General features: G+C 40.7%; 1 protein-coding gene across 1 annotated transcript; it reads right to left on the bottom strand.

The window, feature by feature from the left end:
• Window positions 1-386: 386 nt before the first annotated feature.
• THOC7 (THO complex subunit 7) lies at window positions 387-9,358 on the bottom strand. Its single transcript, XM_074284201.1, has 8 exons — window positions 9,211-9,358; window positions 5,438-5,555; window positions 4,109-4,236; window positions 3,772-3,858; window positions 2,830-2,887; window positions 2,271-2,337; window positions 1,449-1,518; window positions 387-1,082 (listed from the first exon to the last, which is right to left on the bottom strand). The coding sequence occupies exons 1-8, from the start codon at window positions 9,227-9,229 to the stop codon at window positions 1,015-1,017; spliced, it is 615 nt and encodes a 204-aa protein (XP_074140302.1). The 5' UTR covers window positions 9,230-9,358; the 3' UTR covers window positions 387-1,014.
• Between the last annotated feature and the right edge of the window lie 5,208 nt (window positions 9,359-14,566).

The following is a 14,566-nucleotide window of genomic DNA, read 5'->3' as shown; positions in this document are numbered from 1 at the left end:
TTACCTATGCATATGTTTTATATATAAAAAGCTATAATTAAAAGAGGGCTGAGAAATGCCCAGGGACAGGAACCTAATCACTTTCTCTGGCTAGAAAGCAGCAACTAAGTCCTGGAGCTGTGTCATTCTCTCACTTCCCCATTCCAGAATGTTTGCTCTTTACAGAGTGCCTACTATGTGCCAAGCATGGTTGCAGGCAGTTTTCCATTGGGATTCTAAGATTACCATGAATGGGTTCCTTTTGGATTTAATGCATCATGTACTTATTGAACTTTTGTTCCCCTCGGAGGCAGAACAGCTGCTTGCTGAGGAGAGGCCAGAAAGGATCCTTGGTCACATCCTACGCTAAAATGCCGTGATTCCATGAATCAAACACAGTATTACCATTTGTTTTCAGAAATATTTTATAATCTTAATAATTATGTTTGTTTACAACTCATTTTTCTCGGTTAGAAATTGACTCATCATTTGCTCATGTGTTTCTTGCCATATGAGGAATGGTGACAGAAATTGTCATATACGGATCTGGTAGTCAGGATCATTTGCTTCAACATGAAGGCCAATCGCCACTTCTCTGTCTCTTGAGCAGCTCCCGAGGACTTAGCTATTAGGTTGTAGGTGTCCAAGGAGGGGGAAAGAGACCCTATCCAAAAAAGACACATTCATATATAAAAAAATGTATATATATGAACATGTTCTTGTATATATTCTAAAAGTCCTTCCTTGTAAAACATAACTTGTGAGAATCAATTTCAATTTTATCATTTGAACAATTACCAAAATATGCACAAAAATACAAACTAAAAACATCTGAATAAAAAATTTTCATAAAAACAAACTTCATTAAAATAGTTTCTTTGCCTTGTTGGACATTTGGAAAAAAAAAAAAAAAAAAAAAACAATAAAAATTTATCATCCATAGTCTGTTAGTTTCACCAAAGTAATGTTTTAACATATGGAAGGAAACTAAGACAAGTATTTAGGGCTCTTCATACTGGTGAGACTTGTGTTGACCTATGGTTTAGTCTCTGTCTCCATGCCTGCTTCCTGGGCCTCTTCCACTTCTGAGAGTTTTTCATCATCTGAAATTGAGAAGTACACACAGAATTAGTGCCAATGTTGAGCACGAGGAAATCCATATGTAATGCTTAATACAAATCTAGTAATAACAAAAGAGTGAATCTTCAAACATTTGAGAATCTCATCCACTTTTAAATGATAGAAACAAACAAACAAAAATGTGTGTGTGCGCTTCCCTGAAGCTGGCTGAGGAATTCTAACCTTTGCTTTCATGAAAAGGTGGTTGTAGCCCTGCCCAGAGACAGATACCACACAAGGTTCCTGCAATGAACTAGTCTGACTTTCTGAAAAGGAGATTTAGCAATTATAAATAGAGGACAGCAAGACTTAAAAGTAAAATTCTATTAGTTTTTGTAGAAGGTACTTACTTTCTAGTGTTTGCTGAAGTTCATGGATAGTGCTAAGAAGAACATGGAACTGTTTTCGCCTTAATTCCAGCTTGATGTAAAAGAAAAGAAAATGTTTAAATTTCAGGTGATCCTGAACAAAAGGCAGACAAACTTCTGCTGACAGAATCTCATTGCTTCTACCTTCACACTTCTCAGGTTTCTTCCTGCCCTCATCTGCCTTTAACTACATTCTGTCAAAGTAGTTTCTGGAAGATGCAGGCCCCATCAGTCTGTGCTCTTACTCAAACTCTAGCAGCTACCTTGCTCAAGCTCCTCTCAACACTAAAAGTGTTTCCTATCCTGGTCCCTTGCTATCTGTACTTCCTCAAACAGGATGTTCTATCTCCTCTGTTTTTGTCCTTTGATTCCCATGACTTGTAAGGTTCTCCCTCTTCAATTGAGAACTTTCTAAAGCCCACGGCCGCCCACCCATCCCCAGCAGCTTGTGCCTCCCCAGGAGATCATCTTTTACCTACTCTATATAAATCTCCCCCCCCAACCCCAGGCAATTGGGGTTAAGTGATTTGCCCAGGGTCACATAGCTAGGAAGTGATAAATGTCTAAGGCCAGATTTAAACTCAGATCCTCCTGACTTTAGGACTGGTGCTCTATCCACTGCACCAACTAGCTGCCCCACTCTATATACATTTTGTACCTACATAGTTATTTACCTATTGTCTCCCCTTTTGGAATGTAACCTTTGTGAGGGTAGGGACTGCCTACAGTACCTGTATTTGGTACAAAGCTTGGCATTGACTAAGCACTTCATAACTGACTGACAGATATGTAAGTTAAACATACCTTATCTTCAACATTTTCTTTTATGTGAGAAAGATGTTGTAATTCTTTCCCCAAAGCATCTAGTTCCCTGAAAAAGAATACAAAAATGAGTTATATACATTTTGCCTCTTTTGAAAATAAGTCAATATCAAGTATTTTATTTATTAGTCAAAACTTTGTAAAGAAAATTAAACTACTCATGCATAGTATCAGAGACAAGTAGAATAGGATAGACTAAAATAATAAAGCTGCCATACCCAAATAGTTCACAAAGTTGTTTAGAGTTTAAAAGCGCTAAAACACATTTTTAACCAAGAACTATTCTAAGCAATCATATTATATGCTATATTAAGGACCCAACCTGTTCTTTCTCATTATTTCAAAATGATGGTTTATTTTTGCTAGCAGATCAATCTGGTACAAGAAATTTATAAATGTGTGCCACACACTTAGAAATATTAAATAAAAACAGATGTTTCAGAACTGCAAATGCTTTAAGTTTTTTTGTTTTTTTGTAAAGGCTACTACCTTTTAGAATAATCATATATTAATTAGAAAGAAAGTAAAATACTAAACTTACTTCAATGTTTCATGCCTATCTGGATGGTGCTGTATGACTTTTGCCAAAGCATCATATTCTGAAAGATACAAAACCATTGCTATTTATCAAAGACACTTTCCCTCTGGGAAATATTGGCTTGTACAAAAGAAAGTCTTATCCAAAAGCTTGGCTTTACCTTGTATAGATCACTTAACCCTTGTGTAAAATAAGGACAGGAAGGGCTTGTGTAAATTAGGGACATTAGACAGGAAGGACTGTGAGAATCAACAAAGATACCATCTATTGATCCAAATACAGGCTACCTTTCTTCTCTCAATTACACTAAAAAAAGTTCAACCTATAATCAAAACAATTTTTTTTTTTCTGTTTCCTTGGCCCCTGAGTCTCCAATTATAATCACATAGAGGAGAGAAGCAGCTTTCCTCTCTCTTCTTGGCTAAAGGAAGGTGATGAATTGGGTGAAAGTGTCTACTTACTGCTGGCAGTGAAATTAGCAAACAGCAAATTTCCAGAACAGCCATTTGTTTTGAAGCAGCATTTTCTGCTATTTTACAGTCTCTGATTCAAAGATTTTTCACTTTAGCATTGCAATCTATCTTGTGGAAGGCCTAGGTTTGGGCCAATATGGTAATATGTATAAAGGGCCAGATCGCTGTTCTTTAAGCTGTGAGTCAAATTTGTCTTTGTACTCAGTGCAGGTCCCTTTTCTATTTGCATAAAGGCCAATTCTGTAAAAGCATCTTAACAAGGAATGTAGCAGGCATTTTAAAAAATCTACCGACTAAAAGACAATGATTATAAATGCCACTTGAACTTGGTAAAGAAATACTTCCAGGCAGCATAAATTTGCTATTGACATTAAGAAAATTTTAAGATTCAACGGTTCCTTTTTTTGGTAATTCATCATAAGTTAGACTCTAGTCTCACTGCAGAGCACAATATATTACACACAACTCTTACCCTGGCGATTTTTCCGTATTCGTTTTGCTTGAAGGATCTGCTTTTTGCACTCAGCAATTTTTTCATGTGCTCCAGCTATGCTATTTTCTATGTAAAAAATTTTAAAAATTAAAAAGACAGCTGTAACTTTGTCAATAATAAATTCTTGCTGGATTAATCTGAAATATATTTTCAACTGCCAATGAAATGTTACTATTTTTTAAAAAAGCTATTTTCTAAAATACTTATGTGGGGGATCTTTTTTGAACCAAAAAATTTCCAGATGACATTCTCTCAGATTTTAAACTCCAAACTTTAAAACTGATAAGAATAGATATGTCACTTTAATTGTACTTACCTATGTCTTTGTAAATTTTTTCATAATTTTCCATTTCTCTCAGATTCATATCATATACAAGCAGGGTCTTTCCCATTGAAAATTCACATTGAGACAATGTACTTAGCATGCGTTGGTACTGGCTATAACTAAAAGTAAGGAAAAAAGGAAGATTCTTAAAACAGAAAAAGTGTTAAGATAATATACAACTCTCATTAATGAAAATCTTATTATACTTTAGTTGAAGATATTTCATCACACCAATGAAAATATATTAGATTCTGAGTTCATTATTATTTAAAATGTGCTTACGGGAACTTATATTTTGCTTTTTCTATGTATACTTTTCTTGAGCTTTATTCAAATTTAAGTTTTGGATTGTATTACATTTTTTTTAACTATAGCTTTTTATATACAAAACATATGCTTGGGTAATTTTTTAACGTTGACCCTTGCAAAAACTTCTGTTTCAACTTTTCCTCTCCTTCTCTCCACCCCCTCCTCTAGATGGCAGGTAGTCCCATACATGTTAACTATATTAAAGTATATGCTAAGATTGTATTACATTTTAATAAACTCTAGAATTATATGTGGCAATTTTCAGTTGGTTGACTTAGTAATTTTAAAACAAACCAACTTCAAAATGTATTTCATACAAACACTTAAATAATATTTAAATGTATAACTTATTGCTGCTATTCACTTCACCTTATGTTTTGTTTTTTGTCTATTCAGAAAGCTAACTGAAATGTTACAAGACATTTTTCTAAAGTTTCCATTTCTTTGAATGTGCAGCCAGCTTTTGTTTATTTTACTTATGAGATACCAATAAGAAAATAAATATAATCCAAAAAGTCACTTCAAACACACTTCCCATATCATGTCTCTGAAAGGAACCAGATAACCAATTTTAATTGCTTTTAATCATCCTTTCATAAATTTCATTTCCCCAAGAATTAAATGTATAAAATGTATGAAATTGCTGAATTCCAGAGCTGAAAGAGCTCTCAGAAGCTGTCAGTTAGCCTCCGTATTTCACAAAATGAATTTCCTCTACAACATGCCTGACAAAGCAGATCATTTGGCCTTAAATTGAGATCTCAGAAAAGGGGAATGAAGCCCATGCCACTTTGGAAGAATCCTAATTATGTGAAAATTTCTCCTTATAACAAGCCAAAATGAAACACTGTGAACACAATGCCACCCTTGTCTCATTTGAGACAAAACAGGCAACTGATGATTGAAAAAAAATCAAAAGTTGACTGAATTTAACCTGTTTCCATTGCTTTTAAATTGAGAATGAGCAGAACATTTAGAATCATATGGTGTAATAACAATAGAATGACACACCCTTCTTCCTGAGATCCAGCATTGCACCATTTAATGAAACTCTTCACTAACAAGTTGATTCTCCGATCATCACCAGCACCATCACCATCAATTAAAAGTCGTTTTCTGATCACTTCATCTAAAAGAAAAAAGAATAGTGAATATTAAAATGGCCAACGATTACTCCTGCTAAAATCCCTCAGAAAGGAGGAGAAATTGCAGATACTGATAAGAAATTAGTTTGAAATTCCTTGTTTCAGCTTTAGCCTAGACTGGGAAGATGTCATAGCCATCAAGTCCAAATCTCTCATTTTACAAATGAGAAATATGAGATATAGATAAGACTAAGGTGCCCCAAGTTCTATAGGTGAATGAAGACAATGACCTGCTTACCCTTGAGTCCCCACAAGAGAACCAAGTATAGATGTTATTGGGTGCCTCTAGAAGTCTAATAAGACAGTGAGGGTATGTGTATGTGTGCTCACACAAGAGCCAAGAGAATTGGGGGAGGGAAAACCACAGGAGAGAGAAGGGAGGGAAAAAAGATGTAAACTGTTTTCAATATAAACTTCAACTTATTATCCCCAAATCTCTCGTTTCTATTTCATTGGCATCCTCAGCTGGTCTTTCTGGCAAAATCTCTTCTCTGTGCCATTGAACTTAAAAGGAACACAGAATGATCCTCTCTCTTATAGTTGCTTTACCTCCAAGTTATGATGTTCCTGCGTCACTGAAACAGTGGCAGAGTCCTAGAGAACCTGCCTGAAAAATCCTTTCCCACACATTTCAAACAGTTCCAGTGCCCAGGCAAAAGTATTTCTAATCCCAAGAACAAGAGATAAAACACTAATGAATAATATTAGACTAAGAGTCAGACTTAGATTCATCTGACACTTATTGGCTATGAAGCCAAAGGCCAACTTCTTAGTTACCTCATAAATAAAATGGAGACAGTAATATTCATACTACCCTACACTGCAAGATGAGGGTGAGAAAGGACTTTAGTGGTTTCAGTGCTTTATAAAAGACAGGTACAGTTTCTGTACTAGCACTAGAGAGCTAATGAAAAGCTAGGGAAGAACATCAAAGTGGGATTTTGGGAAAATTAGACAGCAAATCTGAAGATGAAAAGGGCTGCAAGCAAGAGGCCTAGATCGTGATATCTAGCAAGCAACTGGTAATGTTAAAGTACACTCTGTAGAGAATAGGCTTAGGTAAGTAGATTTAAGAGTGATTTATACAGAGAATAATTGAGCCCCAATATCTGAGAACAGATATGATTGCTGAGAGAGGGACAAAGAGACATGGACAGGACCTTGGGAAACAATCAGGTTAGCAGGGAGGAAATGAATGAAGATTCTTAAAAAGAGTTGAGGAATAATCATGCAGGAGAAAAAAAACAACATTTACTTAGTACTTGTTATGACATTATATTAAGTATTTTATAATTATTATCCCGTTTTGATCCTCAGAGCAATCCTGGAAGGTAAATGCTGGTGTTATCCCAATTTATTAGCAGGAGACAACTGAAGCAGACAAAGGTTACCTGATGTGCTCAGGGTTAGAAATGGAAAGTGTTAGAAGTCACATTTGCACCCAGGTTTTCTGTGCACTGCAAAATCACCACCTAGTCATCACAACACTGTCCAGAAGGAGAGTTTAGTCAGTCATGCCCCAAACCCCAACTAGAATGGAAAGGAGCCTGGCTTTGAAGTGAAAGTCTCTGGGCTTCAACTCCAGGCTCTGCACCTCACTACTTAAATAACGGTGGCCAAGTCATTGAACCAGCCTAGCTCCTGTTCTCCTTATCTGTAAAATGAGGAGGCTGGACCAGATGACCTCAAAAGACAGCTTTTGGCTCTAGATCTATGAACATAAGAACTGAGGAGATTCCTGGAGTTAGCAGATGAGCAATTCCTGTAACCTTAGCATAATGCTGGGTCCTTCCCTTAGATCACAGGGGACTGAGATAATAAAGTAAAAGCAGCCAATACATAGGATTCTAATCTAATATAAATGATTGACCTTGAAAAGGAGGTTGGGGACAGTTAGGTGGTACAGTGGATAGAGAACCAGCCCTAAAGTCAGGAGGACCTGAGTTCAAATCTAGCTGACACTTAATACTTCCTAACTGTGTGACCCTGGGCAAGTCACTTCACCCCAATTGCCTCAGCAAAAAAGTAAAGGAAAAAAAGAAAGAAAAGGAGGCTAGATACACGACTAGAGCTTGTTGGGATGGACCTGAGGGAGAAAAATCAGAGAAAGGAAGGGAGGGAAGGAGGGAAGAAACAAAAAGGAAGAAAAAGAATAAATTCCTGGAGGAGATGAAGGAGGTGGGGGAATAGGGAATAAGAGACTGATGGTACAGCTAAAGATTGGTCTTCAAAAGGAGACAAACAGAAAAGATTTCATTAGGAAAAAAGAAAAAAAAAAATAGCACCTTAACCTAGATGAATCGACTTGGAAAAATGGAGAATCATGCTATATCAGCTCCGATTCCCTTCTCTTCCTAGCCCCAACCTCTTAGCTATACCTGAACCCTGGGATTCTTTGGCTGGGGATTCAGCACAGATGTGACAATATGATACTATTTTCGGTGCTGATTAATTTTCTCACAGTCAAGACGTAAGCCACACTTCCTTGTCCCACTGTCAGATTTTTCAACAACTTCTGACACTGGTTTACAATCTTACTTGAGAACTGGGACGCATAGCGTGATATTGACTGGAATCCTGACTTTGAAAAATCTCTGCCGCAGCCAATTTAGTCAAGGATTGCTGGAGTTCGGTCCTCCACCATTCCACAAGTACTGATAGATCAGGACAACAATTAAGCAGCAATACTTAAGGGAGTAAACACTGAATAATTCCCTTGCTGAAGAGATCTAGTCACCGACACATAAGCTTCACAAGAGCTTCACCGACACAGAAAACAGACAACAATCACTTGGTCAGCACCACTCCAGCTCCATCAATGACACCTTTGGGCGCTTCACTAACTAGGGGGTGGAGTTTTTGGCCCAGAGTCAGGAAGACCCAGATTCCAACTGATCTCAGACACTAGATGCACGAATCTAGACCAGTGCCCTGCCCTGTTGTCCGTTTCCTCATCTGTCCCATGACAAACCAGTCCAAGGTCTCTGCTGAGAAAACCCCCAGCAGGGGTTTACCTATAAAATCCAGGTTGCTCCAGTTACTTGGTGGCTCCCCGGGGGCTGCTCCCCAGAGCCCCCCCGGCTTGGACATCCGAGATGATGGTTCGTGCCCGTGTGCGCACAGACATGCATGTATACGTTACACACTCGCACGCCAGTGCCAGGCCCCGACAACACAAAAGATAACCATAAAATCCGCAATTTATCCGATTACATAAAAAACGGTCCAAGAGGCGACTTTAAGGTGCTTTATCCGGCGGGTCTGCCGCCCCGGCCTAACTACGTCAAATGCCCGAGCGTGTCCCCGCCGGGGGGCGGCCAGAGCGGAGCGCTTCAGGACCCGGCCCGGAGGCCCTTGGCCACGCGGCCGCACGGGATCGGAACCGGAGCGGTTCCACGGCCGGCGCTGTCGCCACAGCCTCTCGCGCCCGGCGGGAAGCCCCTCGCGCAGGAGTCGCGAGTGGAGGCCGAGCCCGGGACGCGGCTGCGCCTCTCCATTCATCCGCCGCGCATCGGAGGACCAGCGAGGGAGTGCAGGGCCCGAGTCCCTCAGCGACGCCCTCCCGCCACGTCCGGGGCTACTCTTTTCCCCGATCCCATTCCTCCCCGGGGATCACTCCCCCCGGCGGCGCCCCCTTACCGTCCGTCACGGCCCCCATGGCGCCCGGGACAGCGGCCGCTCTTCACCCGCGTCCGGCGGCGGCGGCGGCGGCGGCTCCGGCCAAACTCCCACAATGCAGCCGGGCAAACAGCCATGGAGGGCGCGTGCCCGGCCCCGCCCCCTTGGGGGCGGGGAGCTCCCGGGCGGGGCCTCAAGGGGCGGAGGGCCGAGCGCGCCCGGCCCCGAGGCCCCGCCCTGTGGCCCCGCCCCGCGCCGCAGGACGCGCTGCTTCCGCCCGCCAGGTGAGAGCCGCCGCGGGGCCGGGCCGGGCGGGAGGGGCGAGGCGGCGCGCGCACACGAGGCGCGGGCCCGAGCGGGGGGATTCGGGGCCGCGGATCCCCGAGGCCCTCTCCGGGGACCGGGCACGGGGGGGAGGGGTGGAAAGGGGAAGGTCACCGCGGGGGTCTGCGGGCGTGCGGGGGGCGGGGGGGTAGCGCAAGCGCGCGCGCGCCGGGGGAGGGGGCGGGGCCGCGGCGCTCCGCCCCCAGCCTCCCCTACCTGCAAAGTTCGCGCGGGAACCGGCTTCGGGGCGCGGGGCGCGGTGGTGCATGAACGCGTGGATACACGGATGCACGCCAGCGTGCACGCCTGGGGCTGGCAGTCCGGCTCCGACCTGTCATTTCTGTGCTCCTCGCCGTGTTCTCTGTTAAAGGGAAATGGAAGGGGGACGGGGAGGGGGGTGCCCTGCTCGAGGCGGCGCCCCCAGCTCGCTCCCTCCCGCTTCGGAAGTCAGAAACCTCGCGGGTTTGGGGTTTGTGTCCGGGGGTCGCAGGTGCGAGGCCCTCCCAAGCTCCCCGAGACCCGGCGGTCTCCTGACAGCTCCGCATTCCCGGTCACGCTGGGCCCGCTCCTCGCCCCCCTCCTCGGACGGTCTCCTCGCTACCTTTTAACTGCTCGTCCGAGCGGAGATCGGGACCCCCCAAAAGGGGACGAGAAGACCAAAGCCCCACCAAACCCCGCTTTGCCTTCTTTCGCCATAAAGCCTGGAACCTTCTGGTGCTTCCTAAATGCTTCTTGATCTGGCATGTGACCCCTTGCCCACTTAAATAACCCGAAGAGCTAGCTCGCCTTGGAAGGCCCCTGCACCGCAGACTTGTCTCCGGCCCTTCCCCGCGGACCTCATCCTTCCCTTTGCCTCGGTCCGTCTTAGAACAGCCCGGGGTCAGTTGTGAAAACAGTGTCTTGGCCCTTTGACCTGGAAATCAGTACAGATACTTAATACTTAAAAAAAAAAAAAAAAAAAAAAAAAAGTTTTAAAGCAATTTTATCCTGGACATATTCGGGGCTTAACTAGCAAAACAGTTGGACTCTCCAGGGAAGGCGTTGCATTTATGCTTGTATTGTGTATTGGGTGGAAGTCAGTCAATGATTATTTATGTAAAGCGATTAATTTGTAAGTGCTTGTTATGTGTCTTGTCGGGTCCTAAGAGTTGGATGGAGAAACAAAAAAAAATCATTCCCCTCAATTCTAAGAGATGACCTGAAAATGATTACTGCAAAGCTGTTCATCTCCATGTTCATCTCCTCTTATCCTTTCATCTTAGAAGAGGAAACTAATTCCTCAGAAGGAGAAATGACTTGCCCCAAAGTGCACAGATTTTAAGTGGGAGAGTCAGAATTTGAATCCAGAAACTTCTCGTTTTAAATCCTGAACTTGCCAGGCCTGACCCAGACTTCCTTGTTTATCCTCCAGCCTTATTCAGCTCCAAGTCCAGGAGGACGTCCTGACCCAACTAGAATTATTTTAGCTCTCCCAATCACAGATTACAAATCTAATGTTTTGTATCTTTTCAAAGGGTAAATTTTCCTAATGTTGTAATTGGAGTGATTATTGTAAGAAAAGCAGTTGTAAAGTTAATATTATTTTAGATGTTGCCCTTAGAAATGATGGTTTTGGAAAAAACCTAAGCCTTGGTTTTTGGTGGTGGTGGGAGGTGGTTTGTTTTTTTTTTTCTTTTTTTTTTTTGTTTTTGTTTTTGTTTTTGTGGTGTTTTTTTTTTTTTTTTTTGGTTGTTTGTTTTATTTTTGAGAAATAGGAAGGAAAATATTCTCTTGCCCTACCAGATCTGTAACTGTGAAAATTTCTTGGGAAGTTATATCGGATGCTCAGTAGATATTCAGGCTAGATTGTCAGGTCACTTAGTTTTGCTTAGCTCTAGGGACCAGAGGGATTTGAAGAACCTTAATTTGTCAAGACACTTAACAAACACTTGATGAGCTCTTGAGTAAAGTGGCTGCATTCAGCATCATTGTTTTCACCTTCTTCCATTGCTAAAGCTTTATGGTCACACAATTTAATCTGATTGGATTATCTCAGATGTATGCTCATTAATATGAATCTTGAATTCAGGAAACCTCTCTTAAACTATTGCTGGGGCGAAGGTGCATTATTACCAAAAGGACAATTTCTGTTCCAAAGGAACTCTTTCTTCATTAATTTCCCTTTTCATAAATATTATGAAATTAAGGAAATATACAAAATGACTTTTTTGAAATGTAATTTTTTCTGTGTAATCAAGCTATCATAATGGCAACCTATGTTCATCAGTAAAACTACTGTTGTTACTGATGTTAAAGTGTAAGCAGTTGGGTGGTACAGGCTTAACCTGGAGTCTAAAAGAGCTTCTTTCTTCAGCACTTACTGAGGTGGCTCAAGTAGAGTACCTCGGACCCTCATAGGACTTTAGGGGTTACATTGGTCATAAGCTCCATTAGGTTTTTCACTTCTGGATTTTAAGATCCTTTGCTCAGTCCTCAAAACTCAACGCCCTAGAAACTGCATCTTAAACGTTGAAATCTCTTACTCTGTGATCTTTTGGGGAGTCTCACCTTTCATTGTGTCTCCAAAGCTTAGCACAATGTAATTAAGCATATAGAAGGGCCTTCATAAATGCCCCTTGACTTTTATTTTTGTATCCCCATTGCCTGCCATAGTACACACAGTTGATAAGTTACAATTTAGTGCTGTGGACTGTGTGAGGCATTGGAGTTAGAAACATAATCAATGAAATAATTTCTGCTTGCAATGACATTACATTCTAATAGGGAAGACAGCAAGTACATATAACTAGTAAATATATGCACGTATACATACAAAGTACATTGTATGTTAAGCACACATACATACACACACACACACACACAGAGTAGTTAACTATAAGGAAAATGTTTTTTGATTGAACCAAACTGAATTCTTTCCAACAGATGATCTTATCCTTAGTAGTATCATATCTTGAGCTAACAGCCTCAAAAGAGAACCAGAAATGGTTCCTGTTTTCAGCAGCGAGACTCCTGAGGCATTTCACCCAAGGGGGAGTTTGACTGGTGAGCTGTGTCCAAATTCTGTTATGTGTCATGCAGGCCTGCAGGCCTACACATGTTGGGAAGTCAGACCCGGGATGTTTTGTAGTCTGGAAGAATATGGGCGATTCCGTAGATTTGTTCCTCACCTAAACAATTGTTCAGGTAGATATACAGTCACTGACATTTGTCACTTCTGTGTCATGTTAGTGTGAGATCTTGTTTCGACTCCCATTTGGTGACCACCCTGCCAGAATGCCGTCTTGAAGGTTAAGTAGCTGTATTGGTTCATGACTATTAGGCGACCTTGAGTTCTGCTTAGAACTGATTGTATCATAACTGAATTATATTTATCATTTGTAATTTTTTAAGCTTCTCTAGTTTTATCCAGCCAGGTGTGACCGTGTTTTCTCTTTCTTTTTTTCTAAGGTTAAAACATAAATCCATATAATTATCTTTGGAAATTTCTTAGGTTTGATATTCCTGCCTTATTTTAATAATACTCCTTGGGAAAAGTGAGGCTGTCCCTTCATGATAAGTAACATGAAGCTATCACCTTCAAGAAATCTCTATAGTTGTGCTTTCCCTTCCTTTCTGCAGGATGTGTTTAGTTAAATAAAATACACAAAGGTGGTTCTTGTGTTCCACAGCCCCTAGAGATTAAATGAGGCATGGGTGTGTGTGTGTGTGTGTGTGTGTGTGTGTGTGTGTGTGTGTGTGTGTGTGTGTGTAATTTCATCTAGCAGTTGAACCTCCTAGGTCCTCTTCCTTTGGGACCAAGTTTCATCTCTTCTACCCTTCCCCCATCTCTTTTAACCACTCTGTATATAGAATACAGATACTAGGGAACAAAACTGATCATGTTTTGTCCTCTCTCTTTCTCTCTCTCTTCCCCCCCCTCCCCTTTTCATAAAATCACTTAATTATTTTTTATTATACAATAATAGTTTTGTTGGCTCTTTTTTGGACTGGGTTTTTTAATGTAAAATTGAAAAGAAAATTACATTAGAAATTTGTTTGAAGTACAAGGTTTGAGTTTTTCTGTGTTTAATAGTTTTGAACATGAGGAATGAACTATCAGACATGTATAGATGCAAAGTATTCATTTATTTTTATTTGTTTATTAAATTTAGAGTTTGTTTTAGGCAGAGTAAATTTTCCTTATTTGCCATTCTACCCCCACTCCAGATTGAGAACAAAAGAAAAACATGTATAGTCAAAAAAAACCCACATTTCCATGTTGGCCATATTCAAAGAATAGGTTTTAATTCTTCATTCTGAGTCCTCCTCTCCCTTGAGATGAAGAGCATGTTTCAGCATGAGTGCTCTAGAATTGGAGAGACACAGGATTAAAGAAAAAAGTTCTTAGCATGTTATCACTATCTTCAAAATTTTAAACCTCTGTACCTAAAACGTAAATGTCATCATTTAAAAAAATATTTGTGGGCCTCAGTTTCCTCACCTGTAAAATGGGAAAGCTGTATTCTTATGGTTCTTTCTAGCATGCTAGGACTTGATGATTTCTTCTTTAGAGGCCTTTACTTCCTGAGATTTCTAAATTATTTGCTGTAGCCTATTAGGTCTAATTAGCAGTGGAATATGCTTCCTTGTGTACTCTTTCAAATGTTTTTTCCCATTATTTCTGATCATGTTAATATGTAATATTATTCAGTAATTTAAAATTTGTAATTTTCAGAGGAAAACAATTACAAATATTTGCATGCAAAATATAGTCTTTTTTCCCTCTTATCTTTTTTATTCCTATATGATGTTTTGATCTAGAGAGTTTTTTTTTTTTTTAATCTGTGCTTGTGTAGACATGAAAAAAAAATTGTCTCATTATTGCATGTTGAGTTTGTGGGTTTAACTTTTGCTTTGTTTGTAATTGAAATATGTTAGAAGTCCAAATACTTGGGGCAAAAATTGTGAAAGGATGAAAGGGAGATTCCCTTTTGGTTCTTCAATAAATGAAAGGGATTTTGTAATTTTTGCTGATTTGAACTAAATGCCTTGAACTTCAGCTCAAGTATGCACC

The sequence above is a fragment of the Sminthopsis crassicaudata genome, chromosome 1 (genome assembly GCF_048593235.1).
Source record: "Sminthopsis crassicaudata isolate SCR6 chromosome 1, ASM4859323v1, whole genome shotgun sequence".
Lineage (NCBI taxonomy): Eukaryota > Metazoa > Chordata > Mammalia > Dasyuromorphia > Dasyuridae > Sminthopsis > Sminthopsis crassicaudata.
This window is presented reverse-complemented; position numbering and strand designations above follow the sequence as displayed.